The sequence below is a fragment of the Carassius auratus genome, chromosome 4 (assembly GCF_003368295.1).
Source record: "Carassius auratus strain Wakin chromosome 4, ASM336829v1, whole genome shotgun sequence".
NCBI lineage: Eukaryota > Metazoa > Chordata > Actinopteri > Cypriniformes > Cyprinidae > Carassius > Carassius auratus.
This window is the reverse complement of record NC_039246.1, coordinates 2,501,108-2,517,981: the sequence shown is the minus strand read 5'-3', so window position 1 is coordinate 2,517,981 and position 16,874 is coordinate 2,501,108. Positions and strand designations below refer to the sequence as shown.

Sequence of the window (16,874 nt, the reverse complement as noted above, 5' to 3'; positions counted from 1 at the left end):
AAAAACATTCTAACCAGAGCTACTTCTCCAAGTTTGTCTATGGCTATTCATGCATGTGAATAGGTATGTTTCCTCGCAAAAGTGATGACCTGAACAAGCTACAATATTTCAAAAATAATCACTTATTATAAATGTACTGTACTGATTAGGGATAAGACAAAGAGGGAGTTTAGTAGACTAATTTATGATGTACTTGCTATTATATGGATTTATCAAATTTTGAACACAGAAAAAGTTACATAGCGTTACAAAAAACACAAATATGGTCTGACATTTACATTACTTGAATATCCAAATGACCTTAATATGTTTGTCAAAGTGTTTTATTAGACTGAACACAATCAAATTGTCTTTCTCCAGAGTGAATGCACAGATGAATGTTGAAATTGCTCCTAAACCTCTTGTCACACTGAGGATAGGGCTGTCGCGGTTAAGAAATTTCCCCTGCGGTTATTACGGGTGGCTCAATAGCGTGCTATGCGGTATTACCGCCATTTTTTAAACATTTTTTTTACATACCTAATTTATCCTGATTTTGCGGCAAACAAAGCTCTATCGTTGAGTTATGTAGCATATATTGTTGCTTTTTTTAACTGACAGAGAGACACGTTTTAAAACATTTTTGTTTATTGTTAAACGCCAAACAGCAACAAGAACATGCGTTTTTCAGTACAATTTTTAAAGAAATCAAAGAGTTCTAACATGTATTACACGTATTTGAGCATGACATTGGAAAGCAGCGGAAATCTAGACTGATTATCACATCACCACTGGCCCACCAGGACACTGGATTCGCTCAGGAGTCGATGCACTCCTCATGCAGATAGTGTGTGAGCTCGTTATCTGCTCACTCTCTCTTGGGTATGGGCACTGACGCGGAGGTTGTCCGTGACTTCAGCAGGTATGCCTGTTACTTTCACGCCTGTATTTTACAGATTTCGCAAAGGCTTCAGCTACTCTTAACTGTCGGCCGGTCTCAGCTGTTCTGTTTGATGTTGCTCCGCGACCTGATGCTTGAGGGGGCAGCTGCGCTGGATGACCGGGGACACTCTAAAACGCTTACCGTGAGAAACGCTTAACATGGCTTAATGTACCAATACAGTGATATAAACAGACTAAATTCACAAAAAAATCATACTAATAAAGTATACTATCTATAAAAAAATCAGATGAGCCCTGAATATGAATGCAACTCGTTTAATAACACGTTAAGCCTTTTCCTCCCATAGAAAACAGTTATAAGAAAACGCTTAATGTGGCTTAATGTATTAAGACAGTCATTTATAAAAACCAAACATTATACTAATAAAGTAGTATACGGTGTACAAAAAAAAACAAAAACAAAAGATGAGTAGTAAATTAGTACATTAAACCACATTAAGTGTTTTTCCCGTTAAGCATTTCAGAATTTCCCGATGACCTCAAATTAGATGTATTGCTGCGTCACAGGAACCTTTTTGCAGCACATTTTGCATATCGCCTCATCTATATTTGCTGGCTCGCCCTTTTCATTGGGTTGAAAGCCAAAATGTTCCCAAACTGGCGACGTGACATTAGGTTTTGTGATGAGATCGAGCGCCTCCCATCGTTTCAGCTGGCCTATTCAAAACAAACGAAGCACCATTAAGCTACAACGGCTCGCGAGAAAATTACAGTCGTAACCATATTGTATCATTAATTTATTTAACATTGAATGCACAGTGGCAAATAAAATAAAATAAAAAACAAGAAGGACACAACCTCATTAAAAAACCGCGGTTTCTGCGGTTGCTATCTTTCCTCTGCGGTTTGATTGTCAATAGCGCGGTATTACAATATTGCAGTTATCGCGACAGCCCTAACTGAGGACAACGGAAGTTTATTATCAGAATGCGTTTGCAAATGCCGTTTCAGGCATGTGTTATTTTTGAAACACTTTTCACACTGAACACACTTGTAAGGTTTCTCTCCAGTGTGAACTCTGATGTGAGTCTTAAGGTTTCCTTTAACTGTGAAACCCTTTCCACACTGAGGACAGTTGTAAGGTTTCTCTCCAGTGTGAAATCTCATGTGAGTCTTAAGGTTTTCTTTAACTGCGAAGCGCTTTCCACACTCTTGGCAAGTAAAAGGCTTCTCTCCAGTGTGAATCCTTATGTGTTTACTGAGGTGTGATTTATGTCCGAAACTCTTTCCACAATGATCACAATCAAAAGGTTTCTCTCCAGTGTGAACTCTCATGTGGCCGTCAAGTTCTTTTTTCTGTTTGAAACTCTTTCCACACTGAGAGCAAATGAAAGGTTTCTCTCCAGTGTGAATTCTCATGTGAATTTTAAGACTTCCTTTTACTGAGAAGCTCTTCCCACACAGTTTGCAGGAGTACGGCTTCTCTCCAGTGTGAATCCTCATGTGGGATTTAAGGGTTGATTTCTGTCTAAAACTCTTTCCACACTGAGAGCATATGAACGGCTTCTCTCCAGCATGGATTTTTAAGTGGACTTTAAGACTTTGTTTTCGATTAAAACCATTCCCACACTGTTGGCAGGTGAAAGGGCTCTCTCCAGTGTGAACTCTCATGTGAGACCTAAAACTTTCTCCTCGTCTGAAGCTCATCTCACAAAGATTGCAGGAGTAAGGCTTCTCTCCAGTATGAATCCTCATGTGGACATTGAGTGTTTTTTTCTGTGTAAAACTCTTTCCACATTGAGAACACATGAAAAAATTCCCTTCAGTGTGGATTTTCAAGTGACTTTTAAGGCTTTCTTTTAGATCGAAACTCCTTCCACAGTGTTGGCAGATGAAAGGACTCTCTCCAGTGTGAACTCTCATCTGGACTTTAAGGTTTGTAGTTTCTGTTTTATGAGTCTGTGAGTAACTAAAAGATTTTTCTCCAGCCATGAGGTCATGATATTTCTCATACTGATTTTTCTCTTCCATTTCATTCAGGTCTTGACTCTCCTCTTTCAGCGCCATCAGGTCTAGAGTGAACAGAAAGGAATACAAGTTATCACCTTGGCACAAAGATATGAATTCTTTTAGACAAACTTGTAAAACATAAAATGCCAAAAGTTCAGTGGGTACCAAAATGACTATTACCACTGCATATACTCGCAGCTGTAAGGTCACAACGCTAAATCAAACCCAGACACATTTGAAACTCTAGATAAAATTATTAATCATTTAAGCCCTAAAGGTATTTTGCCTCACTGAAGGTTTTTTTTTTTCTAAGTGACATACACACAAGTAACAAGCAAGGCGATTAAAAAGGTTGGTATAGTTTGAAAGAAAACTTTCTGAACTTTCAGGGGGAAAAAAGTTTTTAATTGATAAAAATTAACGGAATAAAATTTGCTCAAGGAACATTTTTCATATCTGTCTTATTTGACATTCAATCGATTATGTTCTAAAGTTGATAATGTAGATTTTAACATGCTGTATCTGAATTAAATTAAATGTGGTGATATCATTAAGTAATCAAAATTTCCTTGTCAGTAGTTCACTTTTTCTCTATGTTACTAAAGATGCTATGGAAAAAAGCCTTTTTTTTCACCTGAACTGAAGCCTTTTTCAATCACACAGTGCAGGGCCACTGGTTCATGCAGTGTATTAAAAAACTAACCAATGGCTCGGCAGCAGAGGCTCTTTCCCAGCCTGACCAGCGTCCCTCTGCCAGCTCAAGAGATCTGGTTTAATTTGGGGTAAGTGACGACAAGCTGTCAGGTGACAGTATGTCATAGGCAGCTTTGGACACAGAGGAGATGGTTGGGTTTGGTTTTCCGATCTCGCCCCCTTGCCGTCGTTTGTGCCCAGTGCTCCGAAGCCAAGATGGATCACCAACTTATCCCATCTCCTCTCGAAGGTGGTTGAAGAGCTGGGTTTGGAGTGGTCTCCACTGAAGGACCCCTCTCACAGCCACAGCTCTGTTTAGGGAAGTCGTGGCCTAATGGTTAGAGAGTCGGACTCCCAATCGAAGGGTTGTGAGTTCGAGTCACGGCCGGCAGGAATTGTGGGTGGGGGTAGTGCATGTACAGTTCTCTCTCCACCTTCAATACCACGACTTAGGTGCCCTTGAGCAAGGCACTGAACCCCCAACTGCTCCCCGGGCGCCGCAGCATAAATGGCTTCACAGTGTGTGTGTTCACTGCTCTGTGTGTGTGCACTTCGGATGGGTTAAATGCAGAGCACAAATTCTGAGTATGGGTCACCATACTTGGCTGAATATCATGTCACATCTGTGCTTCCACAATATTCAATCGGTTTAAAAATATGATGTATACTATTCGACAAGGAATTTTCAGTCCATTTTATTTTACTTTACAGATTCACTTCCACAAATTCAGTGGTTCAAATTCGGCAGAAAATTCAGCATTTCACATCCAGGAGCTGCAGGAACATGCATCGGTGCTCTACATCATTCATAAAAACTGATTTGCAGGAATGGAGGAGGTGGTAAATAGGAATTATGATAATCAGGGCAAGTATGTACTGTATATGAGGAAAAGCTGATGTTTACATTTGTGCTTAGTTGGTAATCATTAGAAATTTTCCGGTTCTGGTTCTGCCTAACGGTTATGGTTCCGATTCCATTTCAGTTACAATCATTAAACGACTATTTAAAAAAATAGTAGTAAGGGAAAAATTCACATTGCTCAACTACTCAATACTGTTTATTACTTATTGTCAACTTAATTTAAAGGTTGGCAATGTTAAACTTCACCATATATATTACACTATACAAATTATACAAAACTATTATGCTATTACTATTTTACCTTCATTGAATGTAGTGTTGCTGGAAGGTAGTAAGTAATGTTGAGTAATGCTAGTCCATCAACCAGCATGTGCTTCAAAGTTTATGTTTTTTACAATATCAGTAACGTTTTGCTTTTTAAACAGGATTAAGCTAGTTGGCCAAATAGTCCCTTGAGGGCTAAGACACTTGTTCATTTCCCTAAATTAATGAAATGTAAACTGTTATACTTAAAACCATGTATACACACACACTCCATAAAGCCTCTATTTTGACCTGTACACTAAATAATTTAACACTCATACTTACATAACAATAGCACTCTATTTATTTAGTGGTCCAAGTTGACGTCAGTATGTATATTAATGACAGTTTGGGGGAAAATATAATGTAATTTAGTGGAGGCAGGTGCTGTGCGCTGCCAGTACACGTACGGTTAAACAAAACAACGTACACAGTGATCAAAGGCGCAAGTGTGCATACAGTCATTGGAAACATATGTTTGGCAGTTAAAGACACGACACAGCATGCACGTATGTGGAGTGTACGTTATTAGATAAATGTGCTCAGTAATTGAAGAGGTGGCGTTTCTGTTATTTGGTTTCCTTTATGGGAAATGACGAATTGTCAGAAAACCAGCTCAAGGCTGCTCACAAACTATATCCAGTTATGTCGAATATAAACGTAACGTGCAAGGTTTCATGCTGTTTCCGTCATATGTATTAAAAAAACAAAAACTAATGATGCAAACTATAGACAGGCAGATGAACCCAGAGTATGAATGCAAGTTACACAAGATATTCGCTACACATTCATCAAGGCTGTTGAAGGGACAATTCTTACTATAGGTGAATTTTTATATAAATATATATACCCCTTTACACAAACACAGTACACGATTATGATTATAAAAAGTCCTCAAAAGGATTTTTTTTATGTTCCTAAAAGGTTGTAGTATGTTTCTAGTGTTCAGGTTGATTTACTACAAGTGAGATTTTGCCAATACCTCCCTTACTGTATGTACAAAGTAGTGCTTAATTTGTAAATTGTGAGGTTCCGGAAAAAAGTGGGGTATGTGATTCGGCATGTGATTACGGTAAAGGAGCATTCGCACAATCACATTGGTGGACTAGTTTAAGTGATTAAGAGCGTGCATCAGTTGCTTTTAGGGTCTGTAAGGTCATGAATAATATGGTAATGCCATGCAATTTTAAAACAACAATTTTTCAGGCCTAAAAACATTTTGAATTTTATTTTACAAATCTCTGTATAATAGAGTTATATTTAATCAGGTCCTAAATTTCCGTGGGGGACTGTGTGTAGCTATATTGCATGGTTTAAAAATGCTCGCAGCTTTCAAGTTTATAATGAGGGAAATTCCTGCATTTATTCAACATAGATTGTAGGCTTGAATAATAAAATAAATCCACAAAACTTAGATTAAATCAGTCATTCGAAACCAGCTTCAAATAAACTCTCTCAGAGCACGCTTCACATCAGCGCATCTTGTTTGCACTACAGCGACCTGCTGCACGTTGAGATACCTTCAAGACTTTCGCTCGCATTTTGTGACAGCTAACAGAACTATCACTTGACTAATCGTTATTGTTGCATTGTCAGAAAATTGTATTATTTGCACACCTTTTTGTGTATTTTAAGCCATATGGTACTAGTGTGCTCCAAAGGCAGTATTATGGGCCCTCACAGTCACATCCAAAGTTTGCGGTATAAAGCCGCCTTGCTAGTATTACAAAATAGTTATTTTTCATAGTTTGTTGTAGGGATGCATCGATCCGATACTCTGGATCAGTACTGATGCCGATCCAAGCTTTTTGAATGGATCGGATATCGGTGATGCGTGACCTATCCGAATTCTATACTGTTACCAGTGGTTTATGAATGAATAGCAAAAAAAACCCACCATGGCCTATGAAACTATGATAATTCTTATAAAAAAACATTTATTTAATTTTAATAACCCTTACGTGAAAAAAATGTTTGCATGTTTGTAATTTCTATTTGTTATGTCTGACCAAAATATGAAAACAGTCTGTGGTTTTGAAACATAAAATAAGGCTCTTTTTTTTCAGAAAAATAGCTAATATATTTTATAAATAGGTTATATATATTTTCTTTTTATTGTTTGCTGACCAATAAAATGTAAGATAAAACAATACACTGCTCCTTGAGTATTTTATCAGAATGCATCTGTAAAAATTTCACTAACAGTTGCACTTTCATCGCAAAATAAATACATTCATTTTTAATTGCAAGTTTAAAAAACAATTCCTAAAATGTATTTGAAAAAAAAAAGGATAAAGATAGATTATGTTTTATAGGTATGATAGATTGGTTATCTTATTTACATTACAAAAGACAACTGGCAACTTTTATATAATATTACCATATAAGGTTTGTATAAAATCGACTATTTATTATGCATGTGTTTTTTCAGATGCTTTTCAAATGCAGACGCTGCCAGGCATTCAAAAAAATGCCCTGATACAAGAGGTCGAGAAGATGGAAGATGCACTGAAGAGGACAACTACTGCCTTAGCTGCTACAGCAGATCCAGCAAAGAAGGTTTCTCATGCAGAAGCAAGTGTGTCAAGTGGACACACAAGCAAGAGCACCTTCATGATGATGTTTGATGAAGTTCTCAAGGAGAGAGAAGAACCTGGAGGAGGAATCATTACCACGAGTGGTCTTCGTCAAATACAAATGTACATGACAGAGCAAATTATCCCTCAGTCTGAAAACCCATTTCATTACTGGGCAGTCAAAATTCGTTTCCCTGCCCTTGCTGCTACTGCATCAGCCTTTCTCCCGTTTCCCCCTGTACCAGTGTTGAGAGTGAAAGACTGTTTAGCACTGCCTCCAACATTCTAGATGAAAGAAGGAACCGACTAAAAGCAGACAGAGCAGAGATGATAATATTCCTCAAAAAAAAACAAAAAAAAAACTGCCAATTATGATAAAGTGAATCCTGAAGCAGGTTATGTTACTGGAGATGTCTAGGCCTATATACTTGTCATGGTTTTTATATTAGTGTTTGTTTTATACTATTTTTCATGTGTGTAAGTTATACTGTAATACAAGCACTGTGTTGCAGCTTGCTACCGTTCTGATTTAAGATTCACTTGATTTATTACTTTTTGGATTTTCTTCAGAAAATAATTGAATTTAATAATTGCAGTAAATATTGTTAAGATGGTTATACAACTATTAACTGTTGAAATAAATTAATTCTGTTATTGCATCATCTTTTCATAATAAATTTGTCTGCCATACTGTAGATTGCATCATATATCTCTTATGTTTTCCCCTTTTTCATCAAGTAATGTGCGGTCAGATTTGGTATTTCTTTCTTTACCTTAAACAAATACATTTTAATGAATAAGTGAAATATGAACAGTCCTTAGTTTTGAAGGTAAAAAATAAACAAACAAACACTGAAATCGGATTGGTATTGGTATCGGCAGATACTTAGAATGTTTGGTATCGGATCAGATGGTTTTGAAAAAGTGGTATCGTTGCATCCCTAGTTTGTTGAGCCTAAGCAACCAAATACACACAATATGATGTCTGTTGTGGATGTTGACAAATAAAACAATTTCATGGCGCACTACTAAAACGGGGAAAAAGAAAGAAAAAGGGGGAAACAATCAATAATTAAACAATGCTGTGTCGTCAGTGTCGGTATTGTATCAGACACTTGCACTTAATATTAGGCTATATGAAAAACAAGCTCAAGTGGAGTTAACAAGGTTTTTGTCAGTGAATGAGGTGATCTGTGTTTTGTCTGTCAATAGAATGGCCCCATCTGAGACAAGTGCATCGCATTATACAAACCAGATTCCAAAAAAGTTGGAACAGTGTACAAATTGTGAATAAAAATAGAATGCAATGATGAGGAAGTTTCAAATTTCAATATTTTATTCAGAATACAACATAAATGACATATCAAATGTTTAAACTGAGAAAATGTATCATTTTAAGGGAACAATAAGTAATAAAAATACATTTCATGGCATCAACACATCTCAAAAAAGTTGGGACGAGGCCATGTTTACCACTGTGTGGCATCCCCCCTTCTTGTTAGAACAGTCTGCAAACGTCTGGGGACTGAGGAGAAAGGTTGCTCAAGTTTAGGAATAGGAATGTTGTCCCATTCTTGTCTAATACAGGCTTTGTAGTTGCTCATCTGTTCTTTGTCACATCTTCCTCTTTATGATGCACCAAATGTTTTCTATGGGTGAAAGATCTGGACTGCAGGCTGGTCATTTCAGTACCGGATCCTTCTTCTACGCAGCCATGATGTTGTAATTGATGCAGTATGTAGTCTGGCATTGTCATGTTGGAAAATGCAAGGTCTTCCCTGAAAGAGACAACTTCTGGATGAGAGCATTTGTTGTTCTAGAACTTGGATATACCTTTCAGCATTGATGGTGTTTTTCCAGATGTGTAAGCTGCCCATGCCACACACACTCATGCAACCCCATACCATCAGAGATGCAGGCTTCTGAACTGAGCGCTGATAACAACTTGTTGTCCTTGTCCTCTTTAGTCCGGATCACATGGCGTATTAGAGTTTTAGCCAGCAACGGTGAATGGCACGGTGGATTGTGTTCACCGACAATGTTTTCTGGAGTATTCCTGAGCCCATGTTGTGATTTCCATTACAGTATCATTCCTGTATGTGATGCAGAGGTGAAGAGCTGAAGATCACAGGCATCCAGTATGGTTTTCCAGCCTTGACCCTTAAGCACAGAGATTGTTCCAGATTCTCTGAATCTTTGGATGATATTATGCACTGTAGATGATGATAACTTCAAACTCTTTGCAATTTTTCTCTGAGAAACTACTTTCTGATATTGCTCCACTGTTGTTCACTGCAGCATTGGGGGAATTGGTGATCCTCTGCCCATCTTGACTTCTGAGAGACACTGTCACTCTGAGAGGCTCTTTTTATACCCAATCATGTTGCCAATTGACCTAACAAGTTGCAAATTGGTCCTCCAGCTGTTCCTTATATGTACATTTAACTTTTCCGGCCTCTTATTTCTACCTGTCCCAACTTTTTGGGAATGTGTAGCTCTCATGAAATCCAAAATTAGCCAGAATTTCGCATGACATTTCAAAATGTCTCACTTTCTACATTTGAAATGTTATCTGTATTCTATTGTGAATAGAATATAAGTTTGAGATTTGTAAAGTATTCCATTCCTTTTTTACTCACAATTTTTACAGTGTTCCAACTTTTTTGGAATGGGGTTTGTATATATACCCCTATACACAAACTGGGAAGCCCAGTTTCTTTGACAGTGGCCTTCAGCTCATCTGCATTGTTTTGATTCTCTCTGGGGTTCAGGTCTGGTGAGTTTGCTGGTCAGTCAAGCACACCAACACCATGGTCATTCAACCAACTTTTGGTGCTTCTGGCAGTGTGGGCATGCGCCAAATCTTGCTGTAAAATGAAATCAGCATCTTCAAAAAGCTGGTCAGCAGAAGGAAACATGAAGTGCTCCAAGATTTCTGTTTCAAAAAACACAAACTAGGGTGACCACCCGTCCAGTGTAGCGCATGAGCGCACAGCGTTTGAAGCCCAATTCATGCGTCCCACAAATTGAGAGACTGTCACGCATTATCAATGCTTGCTCAAAAAAAGTTGGTCGCTCATCTATATCTGGAGTCAGCAACCCGTCGATCGCGGTCGACAAGTCGATCTTGGAAGCATTTTAAGTCGATCGCGAAGATTTTTCAAAACCTGAGAAAAACAGGTGCGAGCCTCCGCTGACGCACCTCCAAAAACAGACGAGACATTTATACTTGACGCAACTGTTTTAGACTGAAAACCAGACCATACAACTGATTTAGACGCGGGTGCCGGTGTGATGAGATGTACTAATATCCGTCTGCTCGGGCATGATTGTTTTAGGCCTGTAATTGATTGATTATTGAGGTAATAGGGATTGCACGGTTCGCTTAAAAAAAAAAAAACGTTTCTGTTGATGCATGCGCAATCTGGCTTCCCAGACATTACAAAAACATGAAAAAAAAAAAAAAAAAACTGGACAAATCATTCACTCTTGTTCAACGCGAATGCTGTATATGAGCTAAAGTAAATTGTAAGTGGAAGTGCATATGTCAATTCTGTCATGAGCATACATCAGCAGTTACACATGTTTAGAGGAATAGGGCATTATTAATATACCATGTAAGGTGGTATGTGCTAGAAATGGGTAAACCACTATCAGTGAGTCTGCCCATGGGGTGGGGGCCCAAGGCAGTGTCTCACATTGTCCCTCAGAAACATACCCCTTATCCCCCCTTGGGCTTATTAGCAGGTGGTCACCCTACAATAAACCAACACCAGCGGATTACATTGCACCCCAAATCATCACAGACTGTGTAAACTTAACACTGGACTTCAAGCAACTTGTGCTATGAGCTTCTCCACCCATCCTCCAGACTCTAGGACCTTGGTTTCCAAATGAAATACGAAACTTGCTCTCATCTGAAAAGAGGAATTTGTACCACTGGGAAACAGTCCAGTTCTTCTCCTTAGCACAGGTAAGATGCCTCTGACGTTGTCTGTGGTACAGGAGTGGCTTAACAAGAGAAATACGACAACTGTTGCCAAATTCCTTTACACGTCTGTGTGTGGAGGCTCTTGATGACTTGACCCCAGCCTCAGTGCATTCCTTGTGGAATTCTCTAAAATTCTTGAATCCAGTTTGCTTGACAATCCTCATAACGCTGCTGTTCTCTCGGTTGGTTGTGCATCTTTTTCTTCCACATTTTTTCATTCCACTCAACTGTCTGTTAACATGCTTGGATACAGCACTCTGTGAACAGCCAACTTACTGACAATTATTATTTTTGACTTACACTCCTTATGAAGGGTGTCAATAATTGTCGGAGACCATTTTGAAGGCTCAGGAAACCTTTGCAGGTGTTTCGAGTTGATTAGCAGATTGGCATGTCACCATATTATAATTTGTTGAGATAGTGAATTGGTGGATTTTTGTTAAATGTGAGCCAAAATCACCACAATTAAAAAAAAACAAAGACTTAAACTACTTCAATCTGTGTGCATTGAATTTATTTTATACACAAGTTTCACAATTGAGTTGAATTTCTGAAATAAATGAACTTTCTCAACATTCTAATTTATTGAGAAGAACGTGTATATATACATACACATACATATAGTGCCTAATACTGTATATGTTTTTAAAATGGCAAAGATTTTTAAATACCTGAAAGTACACTCATAACATCATTCAGTCAAGCAATATGATATCTGGATAATCAAGTATTATTTAATGATAGAACTTTAGTAATTATAATTAACTTGGTAACCATTTAGTAATTATAATTAACTTGGTAACCAGAATTTAGGACTGGTGATTTGTTTATCATTCAGTGTTTCAGTAAAAAAAAATAAAAGTACATACTGATAAGATGATGATAATAATAATAACAATAATAATAATCTGAATTCTACTAATAAGAACAGTAAAAAATGTACTAAGGATGAACGAGCTGCTGGATTCAAGAATATTAAGCAGGTTGTGTCCATTCAATACAGGTGCGCTGCGTGTCCATTGAGATGAACTGAAAAATATCACAGATCACTTGACAGAGAGTGAAATTCTGAAGCGCTGTCAGAGAGTGTTCGGCGAGTGAACATATATCTGTGCTAAACTTATACTTAGCCTCCAACTCAAACACTGGCGAGTAAAATCTGAGAATTGATTAGCCATCGGCTAATATTAGACATCATTTAGTCGCCAGAGTGAAGATTTAGTTGCACATGCGAGTGATTTACTTGCAATGTAAAGGGTTGAGCTGTGGATGTGTTTATGACTCGTTATTACGACGAATCTGGAATGTACTGCGTTTTTATTATTCATGTTTTGATGTGTACTGCTTACACAAATTTAGCAAATACATTCTTTGTAAGCTTTCCATTGAAAAACTGTGATCTGTCGTTGATGCTTGAGGCTTTATAATGATACATAGTTTGTCAAGATTAATTTAGTCCCGTTTCATTTAATCTATTTGTAAACATTGACACTTGCAAACAAAGAGTGTTCAGGCCGGCATCCAGGTGCAGGTTAAAAGGTTTAAGTGGGAACTAAACATCTTTTCCAAATAGAAATATTCAGTCACAAAGAATTATTTATTACACAGAACTGTACCAAGTATCACTTGGTCACTGAGGGTAGTTTGGGCTCCTCCTCAGTGCATCCTATAAACGTTGTGACTTTCACACATCGAGTAGGTTTTTCTTTATTAGAAAAATTATATTTTATAGTAGTTGGATTTTGTCTTTAGCTTGCATTTCTTTTATATCATGTAGACAAAAGCTTAAGTAAAAATATTAATGTGCAATAGCACAAAAATACAGAAAAATGCTCTTAATATTTATTTTTCTAGCTGACTGATGAACTTATGGACACTAAATGGTTATTCTAAGGTAAATGTATTGTTACGTGGCAATGTTTACAAGCTTTACACGTTTATTGTAGTTTGAAACACTGAATGAGCTTTTACATGAAGCATTTCAATAATTTGTGGGCCCCTGTAGGCTCTCTTATAAAATAGTCTACCTTTTGATGTTCATTTATATTTCATCATACTATAGAAGTAAAGAGAAATATATAATGGGTTCACATGCCGCTTGAACTGAGGCACTGAAGTGATCGTGTCTGCCGCATTACATATTTACTATTTGAATTCCCTTATGAATTTGGCATTATTTTAATGCTAAAAATAAAAAATAATAATAACAATTGATTAGACATATCTTGAATGAATCGCGATTTCTATAGCAATTCAATGCTTTCAAAATATATACACATTAAATTAATACACGCACAAATTAATGGAGACCTTGAACAGTGTTCTTGAATCATGCTTCTCTTTCACACGCTCCACTATTACTGCTCGAGACTGTCACAGGATTGCACTCGCCTATGAATGAAATTTCAGGCGTTTTTCAGAGTTTTTCTCTTTCAGTAATTGTTTGTTTGCTACTATTCTGCCAGTAAGTGCTTCTTCTCCCAGTTTCTGATGTTATTTCTGTTATTGTTTTTGCAACCTCATTCATTTCATCATGAGTTACATGCAGTAAAGATGATGAAGAGAGACTATTAGAATGAAACAGACCTGTTTGTTCCTCAGTGACTGTTTCTTCAATCTTCACGTCTTCACTCTCCTCTTTAATGAACTCCATCTTTATAACAGTATCTCAGTCGCTTCACATGAGTTTATCTGTGTTTGAGATGAGAATAATTAACAGACAGATCTCTGTGTGCGTCTAAACACTCAAAACTAGCAAATTCAGAAAACAACACAGACATAATCTGTAATAAACTATAGAATCAGTAGATAAAGCATTAAACATGCTTATTATTATATGCATCTCTGTAAAAACAGTTTATTATCAATCATGTAAATTAACAACAGATATGACAAGATGTTGTACTCTAGTCACGGACAGCTCTTTTCTGCATATTTTGAGTAAATGTTATTAAATCCATTAAATGTTTCGATCCAAACAGTGTTCATGATCAACCGCTTCTTTTCTGTGCTTTACTCTTAACAGCTGTTCATTGTCGCTAGTAGATATAATCTAACAATAGAAAATAACGTATTCATTAAAAAGCTTATTATAACACAAACGAGCTGCACTGATTTAAACTCTTTAAGTTACAAGCATAGACTGTTATAAAAACAGGTTACACGATTAAAAACAAACCTTTCTTTAGCCGAATCACAGGAGCGCGGCACAGTCCTGTGACGTCACGACACCCCATCAAAATAAAAGTCCCGCTCTTATAAAATAAAATAAATCCTGCAGGGATTCCTGAAGGAAAGCTGCGTGCTGTGTAGGGATCATGGAGGACAGAGACATTCCTGCAGGATTCATATTAAACAGGCCATACAATATATACAGACATATATGTCTGTTTATATTGTATTATAGCCTACAGTGTTTAATATATGAACACAAGTACTTAACTTTTTAATTCTTTATATAATTTACCAACACAAATCTAATAACATTTTCATAAATTGTAGAATTACTTGCAGTTTTATTTCACAATGGATTTGATACATTGCATTGCATTGTACATTGTTTTTTATTCTTCCCACATTCGTATTAAAGTAAATTCATACATTAATTGTAAATATTAAAAAAAGTTACATACTACACACCACATAAAATTGTAAATATTATTTGTCAGTGTTTAATAAAAATGCATATTGCACACATTAATAATCTACTATTGTACAATACAATCATGCCCAGAATTAAATCCACAGTGCACTTTAAACTTCCACAAACAATACACTAAATTGACTGCGTCGTCATTTTAGAGTGACACGATGTTCATAGTGAATTGTGTATTGGTGGATTACTTTTACTGATCCATCAGGGTTTTTCCTACTTTTAATTTGTTGGGGGGCCACCAAAAAATTTTTTGTCCTCCCAAAGCCTTATTTGATCTGTAATTGTGTTTTGTGAGTGAAGCAGGCTACTGATGGAGTGACGGAGAGAACGAGCACAGCACCTCTCCCCCCAATCTCCGTCTTCAGTTCTGTCTTTGCTCTCTCCCTCACATCAAAATCAACTGATCCTAAAGGACGGAATCCATGTTTCACGTGGTGCATTCAGAAAAAATTTTGCTTCATTACCGCTGAGTGTGAATTTTATTTAAAAAAAAAAGTTGCCTTATCTTAAAACTCGAATAGAATGTCAAATTCGCGTCTACCGTGACTTGTTTGCTGCTTGAACATTCTGAATGCATTCGCGCGTCTAGAGCGAAATAGATGCGCGTAGAAAGCAAGAGTTTGAATTGAGGCGCGTCAGGCGAAATCTGCTTCTTGTGGGAGGGGCAAGTGCTAGGCGGTTGTCTGTTTGTAAGATGGCTGATGTTGATCGAGCATTCGAGGCTTTTCCACTTTTTCCTGCACACATCCTCTGAATAAACACATTATCTTGCTAGCGAAGAGTAGCTGTAGGCTATATTAGGGGGAAATAGTTGTAAAAAAATGGTGGGAAGGCAGCCGGTCGATAAACGACTCAAAAAATATGAACTTATGTATTATACTTGTGTCATTATAGCTCCGGGTGTCTGCTCACTGACAACATCAGTCGTTCCTCCATGTTTAACAGGGCTGCCAACTTTTGAGTTCAGCTTAGAGTGAGATTTTGGGGGCGGGCCTTATGGAGGGGTGTGGCTTGGTGTGGAAAAAAATACAAACAACAAAATCCTTGCATTAGCAGAAGAGTATTAAGTATAATAACAAAATAATTTTAATAAATCCATCATCTGTACATCACTTATATATTAAACATATATTCAGTCTACTCTCTTACCTTAGCAAAGGAAAATCCTGCTTGCTTTGCAGTGTTGTGTAGAATATGACACATGCAGCCATGTAAATAAACACTACTGTGTTTCTGTAGAATTCCTGAACATTGATGGACAATTACAAGAAAATTGTATTCCATCTTTTGGAAGTTAAGCTCTGCTGTGCCACATCTCGTCCCACTTGTTGTGCACATATCAAGGAACCGATGGCCTACCTTGTTCACATCAAACACACGCACAGTAAGGGGGTTCATCTTCTCTCTTCCTGCATTGACAAAATAATTTGCTCATTATCTTAGAGAAAACCAAACAATCATAGTGTAGGCAACTCAGATTCTTCAAAAAATATGGCTATAACTCCGTGGATACCATGATGTAAATGCATTTCTTTCCTACCTGTGTCTTTTGAGCCATCTGTAATGAGGGTGTATGGATTCTCTCTCAGCATTACCAGTGCGTTTTTGAAATGTGCAACAACTGCTTGATTTATTATACAGGCAGTCTTGGTTCTTGCACATTTGTACTCCTGTGCAGTTAAAAACCATTTTAATATGGGATGTTGTTGACTTGACATTCTTTTTTTAGAAAACAATAATTAACACTAAAGCTGCGGTAGGGAACTTTTGACGCTCTAGCGGTTAATAAACAGAACTGCTTGCGTCTTGCGGAAGAACATCGTAGCCGGAACTACTTCTCTGTTTATGTCTATGAAGAATCACAAAGGTACTGGGTTACTCCGCCGCGGTATCCCCGAAGCA

The 16,874-nt window shown here is 37.4% G+C and overlaps 2 protein-coding genes across 2 annotated transcripts in view; one reads left to right on the top strand and one right to left on the bottom strand.

Annotated features, from left to right (window-relative positions):
• LOC113066531 (gastrula zinc finger protein XlCGF57.1-like) overlaps positions 1 to 16,874 on the top strand; it is a 1,043,158-nt gene that overhangs the window by 387,115 nt on the left and 639,169 nt on the right. The gene's annotated exons all lie outside the window — the stretch shown is intronic.
• LOC113066566 (gastrula zinc finger protein XlCGF26.1-like) lies at positions 1,182 to 14,524 on the bottom strand. Its single transcript, XM_026238464.1, has 3 exons — positions 14,496 to 14,524; positions 13,904 to 14,008; positions 1,182 to 2,954 (listed from the first exon to the last, which is right to left on the bottom strand). The coding sequence occupies exons 2-3, from the start codon at positions 13,968 to 13,970 to the stop codon at positions 1,810 to 1,812; spliced, it is 1,212 nt and encodes a 403-aa protein (XP_026094249.1). The 5' UTR covers positions 13,971 to 14,008; positions 14,496 to 14,524; the 3' UTR covers positions 1,182 to 1,809.